At 42.2% G+C, this 23,242-nt stretch overlaps 1 protein-coding gene across 1 annotated transcript; it reads left to right on the top strand.

Moving 5' to 3' along the window:
* The first annotated feature begins 1,234 nt into the window (after window positions 1-1,234).
* LOC309568969 (uncharacterized protein) lies at window positions 1,235-22,557 on the top strand. Its single transcript, XM_082274733.1, has 7 exons — window positions 1,235-1,360; window positions 7,035-7,151; window positions 8,089-8,238; window positions 11,626-11,769; window positions 13,364-13,492; window positions 15,333-15,491; window positions 18,451-22,557. Exons 1-7 carry the CDS (start codon window positions 1,282-1,284, stop codon window positions 22,179-22,181), a joined length of 4,509 nt encoding a protein of 1,502 aa, XP_082130859.1. The 5' UTR covers window positions 1,235-1,281; the 3' UTR covers window positions 22,182-22,557.
* The last annotated feature ends 685 nt before the right edge of the window (window positions 22,558-23,242 follow it).

Below are 23,242 nucleotides of genomic sequence, written 5' to 3'. Positions count from 1 at the left end.
TTTCTAGAGCAATTAGCAATTTCTGCCTCTCAGATAGGTTCCCAATGACACTATTGATGTTTTTAGCTTTCTGTAAGGGGGAAGTTCTTCCCACTGACCATCACACTAATGTATCATGAGTTGTAAATATAGTTATTTTTAGCAGGGGTTCCCTGAGACTGGAAAGGTATTTTAAGGGTCCTCTGTGTTAAAAGGTTGACAAAGGCTACTGAGAAAAACCTGGACTTTCTTTTTGCAAGTGTTGTAAAGGTTTAAAAGAAGACTAGAAGGTAGGTGTTTTGAACATCTGCCAAGTACCTTCTAACCACTGAGTCAAACATCTCAGCAGGCACCTCCAAGTTCTCCAAACATGGCATCATGTCAGGGGCAGACTGGAAACTTTCAGCCCACGGGGCAAGTACTAACCAGAGGCCCATGGGGCAGCGACTCGGGCCGCCCTCCCACTCTCCCTATTTCTGTGCTACTCCTGACCTCCATTTCAGGCTGAAGCCCTGCTCCAGGTACTCTCTACTCACCGGCTGAATCCGGGTTCCCAACCTGGCCAGTAGGGGGCGGTTGGGGGGAGCTGGGATATCCCGGTTGTGGCTGACCAGGGGTGGAGAGTCTCATGTGCGGCATGTGGGGTACTGGCCTTTGCTCGGACACTGTTTACACCATTCATGCTGGGCAGGGAAGCCTGCGCTCTGTCCTTGTCTTCATCCAGCACTCAGTAGGTCAGTGGCAGGGACTTTTTACTTCTTTTCACCAAGAATCCTTTAGGAATGTCTGTGGCAGAAGCAGTGCAGCCTTTTTACAGCAATTGCCCCCCTGCCCCCTGGCCCAGTCCTCCCCTGCATCGTGTCATGCCAAACTGAACACTGCCAGCAACACTATCTCTGCAATGGTTTTCTTCAGCTGGCCCCTTTCTCAGGTAACAACAGTAGCAAAGGGGGCTGAGACAACAAGTTCTGCTGCATCCATCCCTAGTATGAACATAACCTATAACCATTGATTTAAATCACTTCCTATTTTGAAGCACTCTCCTTCTTTTCACTGACCTCAGCGGTGTTCTGTAAACGTACAGATAAACTCACACATGTTCATTGCCCTAGGTCTGTTTGTAGTAGTTTCCATGTACATAATCATTCTCTGTCCCAAAATATTAATTACTCCTTGTGCTGGTTTTTGTGTGTTACTCATCCTAAGAGATGCAGGGGAGGAGCTCATAGGCGTTTCTCATATATGATGAAAACTGATGCCATATATATTTAAGCATCACTTTGTGCCTTCATTTCTGCTACCATGGGCACACAGAAGATGGCTACATACGTAGCGGAAAGGGGCCTCTTATTGCTTTGTCTTGTGGTTTTTATTGTCCCAGGTAAGAACCAACTCTCTTCTGTACTGCAGACTTACTAACATGTATTTCAGATTTTCTAACATTCTAAAATCAGAACAAAATATAGATTTTGTTTACTGACATGGGTGTAGCACCTTCTTTTGTATTTGGTCTAGCATGTTAAAAAGAAAATGGGTCTACAGCCTTTTTTTTGTAATGGGTCTAGCATGATAATGCAATGGGTCTAGCACCTTTTCTGTAATGGGCCTAGCATGTTCACTGCAATTGGTCTAGCGCCTTTTCTGTAATAGGTCTAGCGTGTTCACTGAAAAGGGTTTAGAACCTCTTATGTAGTGGGTCTAGTGTGTTCACTGCGATTGGTCTAGCACCCTTACTGCAATGGGTCTAGTGCCTTTACTGCAAAGGGTCTAGCGTGTTCACTGAAATGGGTCTAGCACCTCTTCTGTAATGGGTCTAGTGTGTTCACTGCAATTGTTCTAGCACCCTTACTGCAATGGGTCTAGTGCCTTTACTGCAAAGGGTCTAGCGTGTTCACTGAAATGGGTCTAGCACCTCTTCTGTAATGGGTCTAGTGTGTTCACTGCAATTGGTCTAGCACCCTTACTGCAATGGGTCTAGTGCCTTTACTGCAAAGGGTCTAGCGTGTTCACTGAAATTGGTCTAGCACCTCTTCTGTAATGGGTCTAGTGTGTTCACTGAAATTGGTCTAGCACCCTTACTGCAATGGGTCTAGTGCCTTTACTGCAAAGGGTCTAGCGTGTTCACTGAAATTGGTCTAGCACCTCTTCTGTAATGGGTCTAGTGTATTCACTGCAATGGGTGTAGCACCTTTTCTGTAATGGGTCTAAAGCCCATACTGCAATGGGTCTAGTGCCTTTATTGCAATGGGTCTAGCATGTTCACTGTAGATGGTCTAGCACAGGCATGTCCAACCTGCGGCCCGGGGGCCGCATGTGGCCCGGAACCGCAGGCAATGCAGCCCACTACCCCCTGCCAATTTTTTTTTTTTTACTGGGGAGGAAGGAAGTCAGGTCGGGGGCACAGCCACAGCAGCTTCCAACTAACGGTAGGCAGAGGCTGCCTCGCAGGGGAGGGGGGAGGCGAGCATGTGCAGTGTTTCTGACTCCTACCACCATGACCACTTCAAATCACTGAAGTGGTCATGGTGGTTAGAGTGTTCCTTTAATATCTCTCAGAATACGTAAACCTATGTATACTGATTACATTTCATTTGATCATCCTCTAGTTGTGTTAAATTTTTGTCGGGGGCGCGGGAAGGGCGCAGTAGCATTGTATTACTTATATACCTTAACTATAGTATATATTTTATATGCGGCCCGAGAAAATTTCTCTACACTCAATGTGGCCCAGAGAAGCCAAAAGGTTGGACACCCATGGTCTAGCACCTGTAATGATATGGGTCTAGCATGTTAATACAATGGGTCTAGTGCCTTTTCCATAATGGGTCTAGCATTTTTACTTCAAAAACTTAAACTAATATATTTGAACTGTCCCAAGTAATCCAAACTGGAGGTATCCCCTGAGGGTTTGGGAACCCAATGGGGATTATGGGGAAGGATCTGGGGGGGTCTGTAATCATAAAAAGGTCTCTTGATCCAGCCTGTTGGTGAGGTCAAGCCTATGAAACAGATGTAATTACATGTTTATATGAAAAAAAGTACAAATAACAATTTATGGGTAAAAAGGAGGTGCAACTTTATAGTATAAATGGACACCACTGGCACCATCTCGGGTCTTACCTTCAGTGGTGTTCCTGCTGGCTATCCATATCATGGTGCATTAGGAGATTTGTTATATCTGAATAGAAAGACTTGATTCACCAAGGCAATGTGAATGTATCAAGGGTGACAAGATGGACTTTTCTTGTTGCTATCTATATATCTGCCTGGAAGGCAATTCAAAAGGCAATAAATAGGGGGAAATCAACTGCAGCATCAGTTTAGGAATACATTCTTCCATGCTTATCCCCACCAACTAAGCTCGAGAAGGGGTATATACATCTAGTGGGACCTTTCAAGACAAGACTCCATGTTTTGGTTGATTTCTCTATAAAAAACAATCTGGTAAAACCCATTAAAGTGGACCTTTCATGGCAAATTGAAGATCTACTTATTTGGCAGCCCCCCTGCCCCATAACACAAATGGTTTTAAAAAGCCAATTAATAAAAAAACAGATGTCCATAAAAAAAAAAAAAAAAAAAAAAAAGACTACCTCTATCTCAGCCTCCAACGTATTTGGGAGACACACATGACTGAGAGCCCGAAATCCCACTAGAATGCTCTCTAGCACATTGGAAAAGTACATTCTGTGGAATGCCTAGCTCCTGCTGGAGGCATTCCCAGAAGTGTTGGAGGCTGTCTCCAAGGTAAGTACTGTTTCTTTTTTTTTTTTTTTTTTTGGGGGGGGGGGGGTCAGTTTGCCAACAAATAGCTTGTTAAAGCCATTTTTATTTAAAGGGGGGGGGGGTTGCAGAGGGCTGGCAAAAAGTGGACCTTCTATTTGCCATGGAGAGTCTGCTTTATAAAAAAAAATCTAGATGCGGGTAGGTGTTAAAGAATTAGGTTTTATAGCTTTGTTCCTGCTGGGGAGATTTGCTCTATTTGTCCTGTTGACCTTTGTTTAAGGGAAAAAGATAGGAAATCCAAATTTTCGCCAAAACAGAAAGTAAAGTCCTGTACACACGCACAGATTATTAGCCAACTGATCGGCCAACTTTTGTCCAGTGTTTGTTGGTTGAAATGTGCTCTAGACTTGCACTGGACCTTTGTTGGCCAACAAAAACCAACTTCAGAAGTGAAGTCATGTTCTGGTTGACTTTCAGTGTGTTTTTTCTTCTCTGAGCATGCCCAGTCTTTCTCATCTGATTTTTGTCTGCCAAAATCTGTACTGACTGAGGAACAATTGGCCGTTCTTTGCTGGCCAACAAAAATTTTATAGCATGCACACCTGATTTTTTTCGGCCGAAAATTCGCAGTTGGTTGTCGGAAGCATCATACTAACAAGCCTACAATCGGCAGATCGGACGTTGCTGTGCGTGTGTATGGAGCTTAAGGGGAAAGATATCAACTGGGACACCTATTCTAGAGAGGGATTTCCCTTTACTTTGGAGATAGTTCATCTCCTTTTTTTTCTGTCTTTGAGAGAGAAAATTAAGGGAAATTGACATTCATGTTAGATATGATCTTGGTAGAGAACTCAAAGGAGATAAAAAAGTGAAAAATAAGGAAGCATATTTTTGAAAACTTTCTATATACCTCATGGTAATAGATAAGTTAGCATTTCAAAGGGTATCCATTCCAAAAATGTATCCAAAAAGTTATCCATTCCAAAAATGATGTTTATAACAGGTTGTAGGATCTCCCCGTGGTCTGGGGACCACCAGATGACACACAGCCAACATTATTGGCTATTGACCCATTAGACCCCACCTCAACGTACCCAACATATACATACCTGTTTTAAGTTCTATGATTATGTAAACTGCATAATCACAGCCCTGGAAAATCAAGCTGGGAGTTTCAGGAATACAATGGGCGAGTAGGTGGAATACTCATTATTTAAATTGTAGATAATAACTAGCATGTGTTGGGCAGGATGGGAAAAGCCTGAAATGAATATTTTATACATATATATATATGTATAAATGCATGTACAGAAATACAGAAAGGGGTAAGGTGACTAATATATGGGTGCAGGTGGTGAAGACAGGGCGGGTGCACAGGTAAAATAGGAAGGATTGGTCACAATCCTGGATGAAGGATGAGACGGGAGAAAGGAATCGTTATCTCAGACTATAATTATTGTTATTATTAGTACTATCAGGGCTGAATGCTGTTTTGTAGCAACAAAACATGACTCTCCTGATATTACACCTAAAAATGAAAAAATCTTACCCGTTTCAAAGTCACTTATTTTTATGTAGCAAATGTAAAAAAATAAGTTGTTTCCCAGAGTTCAACTTTAACCATCTTTCCAATGACTTTTTATTGCAACTGGTGCAGAGCACTGGTGAAGGTATCATCTCCGTATGTTGAAGGACAGCTGTAGGGTAATAATTAGATCTCTATGTCCCCATTGTATAACCCACCAACTAAGCTTAAGAAGGAGTATGCACAGTTAGTGGGACCTTTCAAGACAAGACTCCATGTTTTGGTTGATTTCTTTATAAAAGATAACCAATCTGGTAAAACCCTTAAAGTGGACCTTCCATGGCAAATTGAAGATCTACTTATTTGGCAGCCCCCCAATAACAAATGGTTTTAAAACGCCAATTAATAAACAAACAGATATATTAATGCATGCACATAAATACAGAAAGGGGTAAGGTGACTAATATATGGGTGCAGGTGGTGAAGACAGGGCGGGTGCACAGGTAAAATAGGAAGGGTTGGTCACAATCCTGGATGAAGGATGAGATGGGAGAACTGGTGAAGGTATCACCTCTAGATGTTGAAGGACAGCTGTAGGGTAATAATTAGATCTCTATGTCCCCATTGTATAACCCACCAACTAAGCTTAAGAAGGAGTATGCACAGTTAGTGGGACCTTTCAAGACAAGACTCCATGTTTTGGATGATTTCTTTATAAAAAATAACCAATCTGGTAAAACCCTTAAAGTGGACCTTCCATGGCAAATTGAAGATCTACTTATTTTGGAGTCCCCCGCCCGACACAAATGGTTTTAAAAAGCCAATTAATAAACAAACATATATATATAAATGCATGCATTTAAATACAGATAGGGGCAGGTGACTAATATATGGGTGCAGGTGGTGAAGACAGGGCGGGTGCACAGGTAAAATAGGAAGGATTGGTCACAATCCTGGATGAAGGATGAGACGGGAGAAAGTAATCGTTATCTCAGACTATAATTATTGTTATTATTAGTACTATCAGGGCTAAATGCTGTTTTGTAGCAACAAAACATGACTCTCCTGATATTACACCTAAAAATAAAAAATCTTACCAGTTTCAAAGTCACTTATTTTTATGTAGCAAATGTAAAAAATAAGTTGTTTCCCAGGGTCCAACTTCAACCATCTTTCCAATGACTTTTTATTGCAACTGGTGCGGAGCACTGGTGAAGGTATCATCTCCGTATGTTGAAGGACAGCTGTAGGGTAATAATTAGATCTCTATGTCCCCATTGTATAACCCCCCAACTAAGCTTAAGAAGGAGTATGCACATTTAGTGGGACCTTTCAAGACAAGACTGCATGTTTTGGTGGATTTCTTTATAAAAAAATAACCAATCTGGTAAAACCCTTAAAGTGGACCTTCAATGGCAAATTGAAGATCTACTTATTTGGCAGCCCAACAATAACAAATGGTTTTAAAAAGCCAATTATTAAACAAACATATATATATAAATGCATGCATATAAATACAGAAAGGGGGCAGGTGACTAATATAGGGGTGCAGGTGGTGAAGACAGGGCGGGTGCACAGGTAAAATAGGAAGGGTTGGTCACAATCCTGGATGAAGGATGAGACGGGAGAACCGGTGAAGGTATCACCTCTAGATGTTGAAGGACAGCTGTAGGGTAATAATTAGATCTCTATGTCCCCATTGTATAGTTGTACACCTATAGCCAACATTAATTATGTATATTTATTTTACAGTTTTCTTTTCTTAGACCAATAAAACATCCTCTTTTATTTCTCTCTTATTTAGCCAAGGCCCTGAAGTGCCACTCCTGCTTGGGAACTCTAAAGGAATGCAAATTAACAGAAGTCACATGTCCTGGGAGCAATGATACATGTGGAAGCTCCCTTATGGTGGTGAAGTCTTGTAAGTGTTCACTGTTATTTATATTATATTCAAAATCCTCAAATATAATCTTGGCAGGTGCAAATAACACCAGGAAGCTTACATCAGTATTAAAGTGGCTGTAAACCTCAGACATGAAATATGAAGAAAGCATATCACTCCATAGCATGTACTTGTCTCAGTCCAGAGAACTAAGTGTCATTTCTGTCTACTGCCTCATTCTTCTATCAGCATAAATCATGTCTGACTTCTGTTTTCCTGACACCAAGAGAAAAAAAGGTGGCAGGGGATTTCCCTTAACTTCCTGTCCCATAGCCAAACAGGAAGTGAGACGAAATCCCTGCAAATTAAAGCGGTTGTAAACTTAAAAAATAAAAAAAATAAAAAAAAAACCCTGCAAGACAAAGGCATAATGAGCTAGTATGCATCGCATTTTCCGGCAAGCTCCCGGCAAGGAAAGCTGAAGGTCCGCCGGACCTTCAGAGCACATGCGCTGATCGCGTGAGCGGCTGCATGCATGCAGTGCAAATATCTCCTAAACCGTGTCGGTTTAGGAGATATTAATTGTACCTACAGGTAAGCCTTATTATAGGGTTACCTGTAGTTAAAAGTGGCAAAAAGCGGTATACTTCCACTTTAAGGGAACTCTTTGGTGCCCCCCAGGACACCAGAAAGAGAGTCACCATTGGAAGATTTCCCATATAATACTTTTCTGGGGACAACCCAAAATTTGAGGTTTTCCTTTACGTTCACTTTCAATGATAATGGTTAACAGGACACATAGAGACGGAGAATCTCCCTAATGGGAGCACAGACAGCAATAAGAGTTGATAAATGTTCTAATCCCTCTCCACTCCAAAACTCAACTAAACAAAAAAGTTTTGTCTTTAGGTATACTATAAGCTATTTTCCTTATTTTTTTACAATTGTGTAATTCTTATTTTTATTTCCTTTGAAGTTCCTTTTAAAGTAGATTCGGTTACAAAGGGCTGTGTGAGTTCCAAGACACCCCAAAGAAGAATATCCATATCACCGAATGAAATAGTCCAATTGTCCCTTGAAGAGAAGACATGTGGCACGGATCTTTGTAACAAAGAAACCATCCAAGGTAATGACATGTTGTTCAGTTGGGTCTCATTCAAAGGGCCCAATTTGACCATGGAGCAACAAGTATTTTGCGGCAAACTGTGGCTGGGAGGCCAGGTGTGGGCGGACAGCCATAGCTGGAAAGCTTGTATAAAGCAATAACATGGTGGTTGTATTCTGACTATCAAAGAAGACCTTTTTTGAGTTAAGGTGGACCTCTTTGACCTTTACTCAGGGCTTTGCCTGGCAAATAGACGTGCGTGAATAATTTCTTGATATTTCATTAATGAGGTCTTCTTAGTTTCACTACAGCAGCCTTTCTCGGCTTCTCGAACATGGAAGAACCCTTGAAAAAACTTTCCAGGTTCAGGGAACCGCAGCTTATAATTCTTTATCTACAGCTCATGGTACATTGGTGTGAAGGTCCATGGGAAGAAGGCTCCTTACATTTGTGGTCATTGGGAAGAATTCCCTCATTACAAATAGTTAAAAAAAAAGAACTGATGTCAGTGGTTACTGATCTAAGAAGTAGAAGTTGTGCATTGTTTAAGCACCCCTAACCAGTTATGGACAAACCCACGCAGATATACTGTGGCAGGGAAGCCCTAGGTCTTGGGCGACCTGCTGCCACTGTGATTGGACACAGAGGGAGTCAATCAGCGGGTCCAGCGGACCCAATGTTCGTCGTCACCACGTGACCATTCAGGAGAGAGAAAGAATGGTAGTTTGCCTATGTAAAAAAGGCAGACCGCCATTCTGTGAGAGGGCAAGATGGAGATCTTGTGTTTCTGCTAAGCAGGAACCAGAGTTGTATAAAGTACTCGAAACCCATACTTGAGTAAAAGTACAAGTGCTCGATCAAAAAGTGACTTGAGTAGAATTGGAAGTGCTCGATCAAAAAGTGACTTGAGTAGAAGTACTAAAGTATTCAACATTTTTTGTACTTAAGTATTGCAAGTAGTTTTTTTAAAAAAATTTGCTACTCAAGTACTGAAAGTAAAAGTACAAGAACTGTGTTATGTAGTTATTAAAGAAAGAAGTCAAACGTTTATTAAAGTTATTAAAGTTAAAGTTATTAAAGAAAGAAGTCAAAAGTACACATGACATTACACACATTTTTTTGAGCTTCATGAAACCTGCCATCTTCTGTTCTGGCAGTGGTCATTTTTATAATAGTAACGAGTAACTATGCAGCACAAAAAAAAAAATATCGGAGTAGAAGTATTGGAATCATCGAAAAAATGTAGTGAAGTAAAAGTGGAAGTAGGAGAAAAAAATTCTACTCCAGGAAAGTACAGATACCGCCTTTCGGTACTTAAGTACAGTAGTGAAGTAGTTCTACTTAGGTACTATACATCTCTGGTTATTTCACAGGACTATGGTAATGGTATGGTGCAGGAGGGATGTGAGATAGAAACATAGAAACATAGAATGTGTCGGCAGATAAGAACCATTTGGCCCATCTAGTCTGCCCAATATATCTGAATCCTATGAATAGTCCCTGGCCCTATCTTATATGAAGGATAGCCTTATGCCTATCCCATGCATGCTTAAACTCCTTCACTGTATTTGCAGCTACCACTTCTGCAGGAAGGTTATTCCATGCATCCACTACTCTCTCAGTAAAGTAATACTTCCTCATATTACTTTTAAACCTTTGCCCCTTTGAGATCCATGGAAGCCAGGAGTTGATGAATTTGTCTTGGAGAAGATAGGCTATAGCAAACATTGGAGAAGATAGGCTATAGCAAACATTAGTTCAAAGAAACTTTGTTCAGGATGCGTGTGGTGGTTGTAAAAGCAGGGGGAGTTGCTTGTTTCCAGTTCCTAGTTATGGAAAGTTTGGCTGCTACAAAGATATGAGCGAGGACGATGTGGAAATCTATGCCAATTCCTAGTAGAGCCAGTTTTGGGTCTGGCTGGATTGGATTTGATGGTGGAGGAGGCCTAGCCAAAAACAAAGGACCAGAAAGCAGTAATATGGGGGCATGACTAGGGCATACCAGAGGTATTGCCCACTATGCTCCAGTATACCGCAATGGCCAATATTAACCCCACATCCCACTTATACCTAAAATGATACAACCGACACACCTTTTGGAGTGAAAATTGGCCGCATCGGTCATTTATTAACCAAAAACAACATAACAACATTCCTTAGAACAGAAATATAGAACAATAACAGTAATGACCCCCTAGGCTGCCAATCCTGTGGGGCACTACCGAACCAACACAAAATTGTATCTGCGGGACCACTTAAGGGCCCTCAGCCACAGAACACTGGCTCGAAGAAAATACCAAATTTCCTGCAGACACCTCCATTTCCACAAATTCCTGTTAACCCACCGTTAACTTGGATTAACCATAGGATGCCATACCATAGATGGGTCCTTACTCTGATATTACTCAGAAAATTTTGGACGCCTCCAAGGACCTCAACCACCAGACCACTATGACCATCCAATACGAACTCCATCAACAGGGGGGGAGGGTGGGAAACTTCTTCTTTATCCGATCCTCGAGTGTCCCTTCAGGCTTCACGTTCCCACTACCTGCATATGTTGCCCCACCCACACTTTACTTTCCCCCAATCACTATCTCCACGTGTTTTATCCCTGCTAAATTTATTCTGTTTTCATTTTTTTATTTTGCTTCAGGCCTCTCTGGACCACCAGATGTGTAGGTCTGATCCTGTCTACAGTTTTTCCAGCATTGTGGGGATTAACCTGGGTAGATGGTTAGCCAGTTTTTCAGGAGTGTAGTACCAGTTATGTAATAACTTTTGGGAGGATTCCCAGTGTGATAGACATCTGTTTGAGGGGAAGCCGTGTGGCCACACACCATTGTTCCCCATTTTAACCAAAACCTGACGTACACTGTAATCTACACTCTTGATAAGCCAGTGGTACCTAATAATTAAATATGACTTAGCAACCAGTGATCACATGATCAGGAAACATCTCTGATTGGTTCCCGGTCATCAGTGACAGCCAGGGTTGAGAGACAGCACCCATGCAAAATGTCAGTGGTTGGCTCTCAAAGGGGATAACGCTTATTAATGTATCTCTAGCTGAGCAAAGACAATAAAGCGATCGCAGGTAGGAAAGGGCTAACGTTCATCAAGTCAATTTTTTATTTATTTTACTTTATGGATAAAAACCCCTATTTGGCTTTTTATTGCCATCTGTGTCCCAATTGAGATACAGTTTTTCCCCTTACTTCTTGTATTGTAGTTAAAACTGGAAGTGTTCCCTTTTCTTTATGTGGTCGTGTCCACCAGACAAATCGATTTGACTCATCACAGCATTGCATTCTGGATAAGATATGCACAGAAGAAGATTTTGATGGTCTTCTATATCAACGGTTTTGCTATTTATGTGTTTATTCATTATTATTCTTTTTCTTCCAGAGTCTGAGGCCAAAGAAAATGAATTGAACTGCTACTCATGTATATCACCTGAAAAAAAAGACTGTAACAGTGACACTATAAAGAACTTAAAATGCCGTGGACAACAGAACACGTGTCTGGATGCTTGGGTGCTTGGAAAATTAGGTAAGAATCACAGGCTTAACTGAAACCTTCAGGGTCCTGGTGCAATAAATCATGATTACCGGGGCTCTTGCCATCGGTCCCTAGGCCCTTCCTTCCAAGCCCGGGGCACTTACCTCCTGGCCCAGGGCCCTTCCCACTGATCCCAGGGCATTTTACTCCCATAGCTGGGACCTTTATAAGCCCCAGTTCACATTCCGTATCATGCGACACATAAAGTCACATTACAAGTCAAAACCAATTAATTTCAAAGGGGACCATCTTAATCAATGTGACTCAAGCCACAAAAAAAAAAAAAGATTCCTGCACTACTTTTCTATGAGTTTGGTACGATTTGAGTGCCATAGACTGCAATGTTAAAGTGATACTAAAGTCTTTTTCAAACATTTCATACTTACCTGCTCTGTGCAGTGGTTTTACCTCCTCTCGGGTCCCCCGCCAGCGCTCCTTGCCCCTCCATCCTGCAGAATACCCCCACAGCATGGAATCGTAGCCCCTCTTAGCCCTCCTAATAATTACCTGATCCCATCTCTATCCAGCGATGTTGCACGAGAGCCTCGGTTGTCCAGTACCCCCCCTCCTGGTTGACTGAAACACCCGCTGCTGCCAATTAAAAGTCATTGAGCTAATCAGGAGACAGAGGGGGCAGGGCTGGGCTGCGGCTCCTTTTCGGATTGGACACACAGGGCAGCGGCTCGGCTTGGGTGCCTCCATAGCAAACTGCTTGTTGTGGGGGGGGGGGGGGGGCACTTGCCAGGGGGGAGGGACCAGTGCCAGCAAGGGACCTGAGAAGAGGAGGATCCCGGCTGCTCTGTGCAAAACCACTGCACAGAGCAGGTAAGCATGACATTTTTGTTATTTTTAAACAAAAAAAAAACAGAGACTTTAGCATCACTTTATAATGGTCTGGCAAAGAGACCATTGCTCATGCTTCCAATGTATTGCCCATGCAGAGGATAGGTTTTTGCAGAGTCTGTAAGCAGTTGGTTTATGCAGCCTGCTTAAACCAGCTTCTGATGGATGCTGTACAAATCCATCCACTGTCATAACACCAACTATATAGTAAACTTTGAGTCGTACAAACATTGCTTCATTGTTTCATTTTCTTCAAGCCCTGATGAACAGGGAGTATAGCCCCGGAAATGCATTGGCTGCCTACAAAAACTGTCTTTGAAATAAGTTTGCAACTGGACTTATTGACTTATGGTGTGGTGCTTCAATTCTGGATTTCAATTTCGGTCTGTTGAGAAGTCTTCTTCTTACTTCCTGTCTTGGTGACCACATGGTGAGAAGATCTCCCCAACACATGGGAATGCAAACCTGACATTGCTTCACATGTTGTACCACTCTCATTTTAAAAATAAAAATGACTACTATCTGTGCTTTTTTTGGAGAGATTTCCCTTAATTTCTGCTTTGTTGACCAAACTGTACATAACGGCCACAGAAACAGCAATAGAAACTTGACTGAGGTTGTTACCCTTCCCTCTCTGTCCAAATAAAGTTTTGCCTGGAGTAGTGGTTTGAGTACAAAGGGCCTTATTAGGGTTTGCTCAACTTTAAATAATGCAATTTTTTGTTTCTCATTCTCTTACAAGGTGACGTTTCAAACACCAACTTGAAAGGATGTGGAGAGCTGAATTGTTCTGGGAATCTGATGTACACCAATCGAAAGTCCTCCGTGATTATGAAGTGTTGTAATGAGAATTTCTGTAACAGTGAAATAGGTACTATGAGTCGCCAGCACCACATTCTTACAGGATTGTCAAAGTAAATGTTAAGCAAGTAAAAGGTGCCCAATCAAGGGTTGGTTGGGTTTGATGACCTAAGTTTGACAGCTCTACCACAATGCATATGCTCTCCAAGGAGTAATGGCCTCCACAACTGAGAAAACTATAAAAAATCGACAAGAAGAACGCCAAACAATGGTCTTTGGAAATCAAAACCTTCACTGGTGGTAAAAATAAAACACAGGGGGATAAAAGGTATCCAACGTGTTCCGAGGTTAACATTCTTCCATCATTGGGGTTTAGATTGATAAACGACCAAGCTTCCTACAACACTCAATGTCAAAGACAGAATGTCGCACACCAAAGGCAGCCCAATCCTGATGTAAAGGAACAGCTTCAGCCTGTCTCCCCTGAGGCCATGCTCCTCTAACGCGTTTCACCCTCCCACAGGCTTAATCATAGAGGTGGGAGTTACATTGTGCTTTCATGTTTTTATAGTTAGGCTGTTTTTCATTTGATTTAGTTCAAGGCAGCTCACAATGCCTCTCTCTTCTTATGCATTTCACCCTCCCACGGACTTATTAATAGAGGTGCAAGTGGCCTTGTGCATTGTGAGGATGTGATCACGTGATAGCTTCCCACGGGCTCGTGCTAATTGGGTTCAGACCTACTTTGGACCCAAACTCATCTAATCTCTTCTATGCAGTTTGTAATCTCTCCATATCCTCTCTCTACAACATATTCCAGAACACTAACGCAATATTTCCACTAGTTATTGACCGATTATTGGCAAAGCCGATATATTGAGGGTCGATCAGCACTTTCCCTGATATATCGGAATCAGCCACCAAGGTGACCGATATTGCCAATATTTCGGGAAAGTGCTTGTACCGGAGTGATGCCTGCAGCTAGAGGTATCACCCCGGTACCGGCGTCCATAGCCGACGGCCGGCTGTCTTGTGATAACAACCGATGTGGCTGAGAAGCTGCTCGGCTGTCATTACAAGGAGCAGGAGGGGACGTCCCTCCCCCCTTCCGCCACCTTCCGCGGCTCGCCCGAGTCTCCCATCCCAGCGGGAGACCCGGGCAACCAGCCTGCACAGCGGCCGAAGACCCGATCAAACCCGCATTCGTCTCTGACCGGGTCTCCATGTAAAAACCCAGAAGTGATGTCATGACATCACTTCCAGGTACTCTGCGATAGATTTTAAAAAAATGACAGCATTCAAAACAGCCAAACTTGGCATTTTGAATGCTTTTAAGTGCAGAGGAGGGATTTGGGGTCTTTTAGACCCCCAGATCCCTCCACAAGAGTACCTGTCAAGTGATAAGAATAAAAAATAAAATAAAAATTTAAATGCATGAAAATTTCGGCCAATATCGGCCGTTACCGATATGCATTAGCCAAAATATTGGTATCAGTATCGACAATAAAAAACTGATATTGGTCGATCACTAATTTCCACTGAGCCCCCTCCTTCCCTTTTAACGAGAGCTGACTGGCATATCTAAAAGCCTCCATTATTGGCCATTCCAAACCTGCTGGCCATGGCTTAAAGGCTGTGCAAAGCATTAGCGGTAAAAAGTTTTCCCAGGCAAAATTCAGAGAAATGGACTGGCATATTTCGAACCCTGTAGATGCGTTGCAAAGCAAGATTCAGCGAATCCGACCCTCATCCCTAACTGGTAAAGAAAAAAATGGCAGAATTATAATAGTTTAGCTTACATTTGAAGTCTTTTAACTTTTTCCAGCAATAATAAAGACAGAAATAAGATGGAATACAATGATAATTTTACAAAAATTTATGTCTGCTATCTTTTTAAATATTTTTTCCAGGGTTTAAACCGCCGGACCAGACACCCAATGGTTTATCATGCATAAGCTGCAGCACGTTTGAAGGTGACAGCTGTTCACCGCTTAACAGTACCAACACTACGACCCAGTGCTACGGACCCCTAACAGCTTGTTATGAACTCGCAGGAGTTAGCATGGAAGGTATGAATGGAGTAGCTAGAAAAAACTTGAAATTTGTGCTCATAAGTATTGTCGCTGGGAGTTCCATCTCCATTTATAGAGCCATTAATTGTTTTTTTAAAGATGAATGCCAGTCAAACAGTTGAACACACAGGTAATATACGTATTGATATACGTATTGGTAATAGGATTGATATTTCTGTCTCACCAGTCCTGAGATTTACAAAGCTCTACTACACAGCACAGTACTGTCTCTCTGGGCATGAGACCTGATTTTTCACTATTGCATTTCAGGAGCACGTATAGGTCTTGTCCCGCCCCCAGCATATGATAGGACATTAAAAGGAAAAGCAGGATACCGATAAGCTCATCTCTCTGACACTCTACTCTCTCCTTCTATTAGCATGCTTCTTGTTAGCACCTGAACACAGCATAGTTGACTGTCCTCTGCCCCCCCTCTACATTCACCCCCTCCAGGCAGATATCCTGATACCTGTAGTGGCAATGCTTCAGCATTCCTGTGTCAGTATGACTGCTTGTATTCCCCATCTACAGGTCATGTGACAGCGCAGAAGCACAACTGAGAGATAGTTGTCACCACAAAACAGAAAGTGCCTGAGCCCGGACTTTCTTAGAAGGATCACATTTAAAAGTATATGGAATGGATTGCTGTCTGTGTCCTGTAGGAGGGATTTCCATATAATTTAGACATATGCGGTTCGTTTCGTTTTGTTCCGAAGGAATATTCGGACAAACTTTTCGGTTTTCGGAGATTCGGATATATCCGAATCCCCGAATTGCAATAGAAACAAATTTCACCAAATTCTCCGAGCGGCGAAAAGAAATTTGTCGAAATTTCTGAAATTTGATTTGAATTTTACATCGAATTCCATTCGATGTTTTCGAACTGTAAACATATTGTTGAAATCAAAGATCGTGTGTGGTATTAGTGTACCATTTCGAAATAATGCTGTTTTTTGTTAAGCCAAAGATAATTTAACCACTTCAATACACCCCCTTCCTGCCCAGGCCAATTTTCACCTTTTAGCGCTGTTGCATTTTGAATGACAATTGCGTGGTCATGCAACACTGTACCTAAACCAAATTTATGTCATTTTTTTTCCCCATAAATAGAGATTTCTTTTGGTGGTATTTGATCACCGCAAGGTTTTTTCTTTTTTGCTACACAAATAAAAAAAGACCGAAAAGTCTGAAAAAAAAAAAAAAGTTTTTTTGTTTATGTTATAAAATTTTGTAAATTGATACGTTTTTTCCTGCACTGATGAGCACTGATGAGGCCGCACTGACAGGCACTGATGAGGAGGCACTGATGGGGTGGCACTGATGCGGTGGCACTAATATGCAGCACTGATGGGCACTGATAGGCGGCACTGATATGTGGCACTGATAGGTAGCACTGATTTGCAGCATTGGTGGGCACTGATAGGTGGCACTGATGGGCACTGATAGGTGTCACTCATCGACACTGATGGGCGGCACTGATGAACACTGATGGACACTGATAGGTGGCACTGGTGGGCGGCACTGATAGATGGCAATCATGGGCACTGGTGGTCAGCACTGATAGATGGCAATGGTGGGCAGCACTGATGGAGAGGGCACCACTGGTAGGCTCCCTGAGCCCTGATTGCCATCCCTGTTAGCCATGGTGGGCATCCCTGGTGGCCATGGGTGGGCATCCCTGGTGGCCATGGGTGGTCATCTCTGGTGGCTCTAGTGGCACCCCCCCAAGGGTCTGCACTGGTAATCAATGCTCTGATTACCAGCACAGACCCCCCCCCCCTGTCAGGAGAGCCGCAGATCAGCTCTCCTCTACTCGTGCCTGTCAGGCACGAACTGAGGAAAGCCGATTAAAAGCTCTTCCTATTTACTATGTGACCAGCTGTGAATGGACACAGCTGGTCACATGGTAAAGAGCCTAAGTCAGTAGGCTCTTTACCGAGATTGGAGATGCGGTGAGTCAGAGTGACACACCGCAGCACCGATTGCCGCTCTTCGCGCCCCCGGGGGCACGCAGAGCGCATTATCCTGCACGCCGTCATATGACGGCAAGTCAGGATAATGCAACCACCTTCCCACCGTCAATTGCCTATAGGGGGATGTGGGGATAGCAGTGACATCACTGCCCAAATGTGGTCATTATGGTCATTAGCCAATGATGTCACTACCCATCCCTGTCCCTTCCCTTATATACCTCGGAGAACTGTCATGTGGCTATGAGTATGGTTGGGATTGGTCGCATGTGCCAGGTCCATCAGGTTTTTAATTTTGGCAAGTAGGTAAAGGTTCAGGCATCTTACTGGACTGATGGATTTACACTGAGGGACATGCCATTCCTCCCATTTTTTTATTTTTTTTGGAACCCTTTTAGACTAGAAATTGGGCATTTTTGATTTGACAGTATTGGATCCCATTCATTTCAATGGGCTTCGGGGTGGGACTTTTTTGAAGCTCGCCGAGCCCTCCTCTAACTGAACCCAGGGCAGCTTGGCTCAACCCCACTGAGAATGTGATGGGCGATCCAACATTTTACAGTTGCCACCAGAACAGGGAAAATCTTCATATTTGGACACCTATTCAGGTGACAGTGGTCTAATGAGTAATTTCCTTCACTTTTTAGAGATTTCCTCTCATTTTCTTTTGCATCTCTAGGACAAGAAGTGAAGGAAAATCTCCCCAAAGGGACGCAGACAGCAACAAAAAAATTACATGGGTTTTAACTTTTCCCTACTCTATTCAAAACTAAAGAAGAGGTTTTGGCTATGCATAGCCTTTGTATATAGTATTGTATTCTATAGTAATTTCAGCCACACATAGTTCAGTTAGAGACGGGCCAGCTTTTGACTTGGTCTAAAGCAAATCCAATGACATGTTTGTTTCCAAAAACAAGTTGCTAAAAATGCAAAAAAAAATGTTCTGTTTCCTTAAACTCTTCCAACTTGCTGTTTTTATTCTCCAGACGGTAAACCAACACCCGTTTTGCTTAAAGGCTGTGCTACCCCCAACATGTGTGACAGCTTGGTCCTGCCGTTGTTAGCAAACCTGAGAGGTTCAAGAATCCGATGCTGCAATGGAAGTCTTTGCAACAATAACTTTACAAAGGACATTCTCCAAGCCAGCGGTTACTTTCCTGAAACAGGTATCCAAAATGACCCTAAAGTTCAAGCTACCTATAGTGGACAAGACAGTGGTGTCAAAAGGCCTCAGTACTTTTACAACCCAGTCAAAACAGGGCATGCTTTTAACAACAACGGTTCTAGTGGCACCTTTGTATCATCCCCAAATATTAATAAGGACAGCAAGGACAATAATAATATGAACAACGGGGGGATTAACTCTTTTTCTGTGCTTGATGTCCCCATTGTTTCTTCCAAGACTCCTGGTGGTAAACAAGACAATGTCAAGGGGGACTCTTGGAACAACGATATCAAGGGTGGTGGTGCTAATCCTACTTTTTCACTCTATGGTGGACCTAATGGCTCCAGTCCTGGGTCTGTAAGCAATGCAAATCCATCCACTGTAAAAGTTCCAGGCACTCTTTATGATAACGTAGATAAGAACCAAAATGAAACTGATGACAGTGATCTATATTCAGACATTACAGATGGGAATGTTTTTGTAGATATATTCTCTGTTATTGATATTATGATATTAGACTATGAGAGCAATCTCACTACAACCTCCGAAGGGTCAACCAAACTTCTTGGTTCTTTGGACAATAATAGCTTCGGCAGTGAGACTAATGCCAATTCTCCTCTTTCTGTTGGCCTAAACAGCGCACCTTCAGGCTCTTTAAGCAACCAAAATCTAACCACTGCAAAAACTCCAAGCACTGGTAATGATACCTTAAGTCAATTGAACCAAAATTCAATTGATTATTATGATCAAAATTCAGATGATCAGGAAACTACAGACGGGAATGTTTCCTTAGGTGCTAATGAAAGTGAAACGTTCTATAATATTGAAATTTTCTCGGTAGAAGATGACAATGTCACTACAACCTTCCAAGGGCCAACAAGTCTTGAGGGCTCTTGGGACAGTGATGATGCATTGGAATCTTCTTATGGGAATAACAGTAACGTTTCTGCCTCATTAGATTCAAGTTCAACCACACAACTTAATCCAGGGCAAGACTATGATTATTTTTCTCAACAGGACGAAACTACATTTGATGACACTAATCTTTTATCAGATGGTGAGACATTTACAAATAATCCTAGCAGTGATAATTACCCTGTGCACAGTGCTGGCAACTACCCTGCAGGAGTCAACAGCAATCTCAGTAGTCAAACACAAAAACCAGGTGGCAATGCAACTTTGTTGTCAAGTAATAACAGTAACAGTAATATTAGTAGCGTTCAAAGCATACCCAACTTCTCATCTGGTGAATATGGAGCCAGCGGGTCACATGCAAACACCCCTAACAAAACTACACCAAGTCAATATAATGGTTCTAGCTTTATAGGAGGAAGTCGTCCAAGTGTTAATAGTACCCAGAGTCAGGGTCATTCTAATGGGTCTGGTTCTGCTGTGACAGCAAATAACTTTGTTTCTCATGGTCAAGGGGTCAGTAGCCATTCAGGAGTGGGTAAGAATGCTTCTAACTCAAATTCTGCATCATCGGTTCCAAACACCGGGTCTGGCAAAATCCCCATGACCACTAGCAGTGCTTATTTTGTTAATAGTAACAATGTTCAAAAGTCACCTGTAACATCACAGACGCAACAAAGTTCTCATGGTGTTGTCCAAAGCTCAGGATATACTAATGTTCATAACATGAGTTCTGCTTTACCAGGTAACGTGAATGGTCATGGAAATTCAACCTCCTCAACGGGATACCATGCTGGAGGAAACAGAGCCAATTCAAGCAATGTCTTGTTAGGGTCCTCCCCACCAGGATGGCATGGAAATACCAACGGCTCCCATTCTATGCCAAAAGATAATGGGTATGGATATGGGAATGGAAGCGGGTCTGGCAATGCCAGCATTGCTAATAACTCAGGGCAGAAGCCTCCAGTTGGCAACCATAATTCTACAGAAAATGGACTTTACCATGGTAATGGCAACAGTAACAGCAACTCTTCGACCCACAACAATGGACTCATTTCAAGTTCAATGCCATCTGTGGTACATAATAATGGATCCAGTAATGGGACCTATTCAAGTAGTAGTAACCTAGGTATGACTTCTGCAGGAGGACGCTATAATGGGTCTTCCAGTAGCAACCACAGCACTCTTGGTGCAAATCCGAATGGCTATAATGGATCCTATGGCCACAACAACAATTTCAATAATAGTGGGCATAGTTATGTTGGTTCCAGTAATCCTAACAGTACCAGTGGAGGTGGCAATTTCCCTAATTCTAACCCAAAGCCAAACTCTACAGAAAATGGGCTTTACCTTGGTAATGGCACTAGTCGTAGTAACTCATCAACCCACAATGGCTCATATCCAATGTCTACAGGAACTGTTCATAGCAATGGCAGTTACTTTGGCAATTACGGGGGTAATTCTAGTAGTCATAACACACATATAATGCCCCCTGGAGGCTATCACAATAACAACACTCTCAATGGCAGTAATCCTAATATTACCACCGGTGGCAATTTCCATAATTCAAACATGATGCCACCAGAGGGAAATAATTTTGGCATTCATGGCACAGATGGAAATAGTAGTTCATACTGGAACTATGACCCTAATATGTTACCACCAGTAATGAATGGGCCACCAGAGGGATTTTTTCCTGGAAATAGTCATGACAGTAATTACAGCATGTATGGCGCAGAGGGAACTAGTAATGGAAATATTTTCATGCCGCCGGGAGGAAACGGTCACGGAGAGTCAAATAGTAATCACAACAATTCAAATAGTCCATACTGGGACAGTTACCCTAACATGCCACCACCAGCAATACCAGGTCACAATAGCAATTTAGGAAGCAACATCCCTTATAATCTTCTACCTGGACTAAATGGGTCCACTACTGGCAATTACAGCGATCTAATTAAAATACTGTCCAATGCCACTGGCTTAAGCCCAACAGTCTTCTCTCAAAGATTGAAAGGAGTAGATCTGAATAAACCTGGCAATTTGGCTGCTGTATTATCTAGTATCCCTGGCCTTGATCCTAACCGGTTTCCCCCTGCTCTTAAAACAGCAATTTTTGGCTACAATAACAATGTGAGCCATACATTTTATAATACCACTGGGTATAACAACTACAAGCATCCTTCAAACTGGAATATCTCAAATTTAGCCAACAACAGCTATTTTCTTAAGGCTCTGTCCAATATGACTAATGTTAGCATAGCTGTCCTCTCCCAAAAATTGAACGGGTTAAATAAAGGCAACCAAGGAAATCTGACCGCTCTATTATTTAGTTTACCTGACTTTGATCTTTATAGGTTACCCCCTGAATTCAGAAAAGAAATTTTTGGCATAGATACCAATCTAACTAATACCAATACTGGTGGGTTTAATCACAACATGATGCCTCCAGGGTCAGGTTTTGGAAACAACACCCATTATGGTAATGTTGGGAATAACGGCACCTCTAACCTAAACACAACTCTTTCTGGAAAAGATACTGATACAGCTAACAATGGTGCCCCCTCTTTGAGAAGCAAAGCCGGAATCTTGCCTGTTATCCTCATAATTATTTTGCTGTATGTAATTGAACTGAAGTGATGGACAGTAAAGATCAATTTAGGAGAATTTTATTAAGTTATTTTGTTTCTGTAATGTAATTTGTATGTATCTTGGAAGCCATGTCTATTTGTGTTGACTATCAATGTTATCTAAATGATGCCCAACACAGTCTTCACAATTCAGATGCCACCCTGTAATAAAAATGAGAACATTGTAGTATATGTAAAAAAAAATAAAGATTCCCCTACCCTTTTCTACTAAGGTTTGGTACATTATACATCTTGAAATGTAAAGTTTATGTCTTGTAGACCTTGTATACAGAAGTTATTTTTTTACGCTTTCCGAAAACATATAAGAATATATACAGTATATATAATTGCAGTTGGCTTTTGAAATAAAATATGTATGTGTACTACTTGAGAATGTGTGTAACTTATTTGAAAGCTTAGTTGTAATCAATTACCTCAATAATAAAATTTGAAGCCTAGATTCAAATAAAAATTAAAATTAACCTCTTCTGTCCAGTTCTGCTGGTTATCTTCTGGATTGTAAGACCCCCAGTGTCGTTTAACCCATTTCCTATGAGCCCAGAGCATCAGAAACACCACTTGGTGGTTTATCATCAATTTGGCCTAGGCTCACAGGGGAATGCTACAGAGTTCTCTAACCCAGTGGTCCTCAACCCTGGTCTACAGGGCCCACTAACAGGCCAGATTTTCAAGATAACTTAAATACATCCCAGGTGATATCATTTGCTGCTCAGTGATTGCAGTACTCCAGTCTGCATCTCCCCAAGGTAATACCTACAATCTGGCCTGTTAGTGGGCCCTGTAGGCCAGGGTTGAGGACCACTGCTCTAACCTGATCAACTTTCTCTGCAGCGTTTGGAACCATCTACCCCTGGAGAACCCAGAATTGCATGTGACCAGATAGAAGACAGTTGGTTTATACACCAAGATGTGGTGAGGAGGGGAGGAAAGCTCTGCAAGGGGCAGAGGTCTGAGGAGTGCCCAACCTAGAGTTAGGCTTTAAATAAATTAAACAAATGAGTTTACCTTACCTTCGAACATGGTTCAATCCATTGATCTTACCTTTGGGTT

Source organism: Pelophylax lessonae (assembly GCF_965119305.1).
Source record: "Pelophylax lessonae genome assembly, chromosome: 12".
Lineage (NCBI taxonomy): Eukaryota > Metazoa > Chordata > Amphibia > Anura > Ranidae > Pelophylax > Pelophylax lessonae.
The sequence above is the reverse complement of the archived record's forward strand: the minus strand, read 5'-3'. Positions and strand labels throughout refer to the sequence as shown.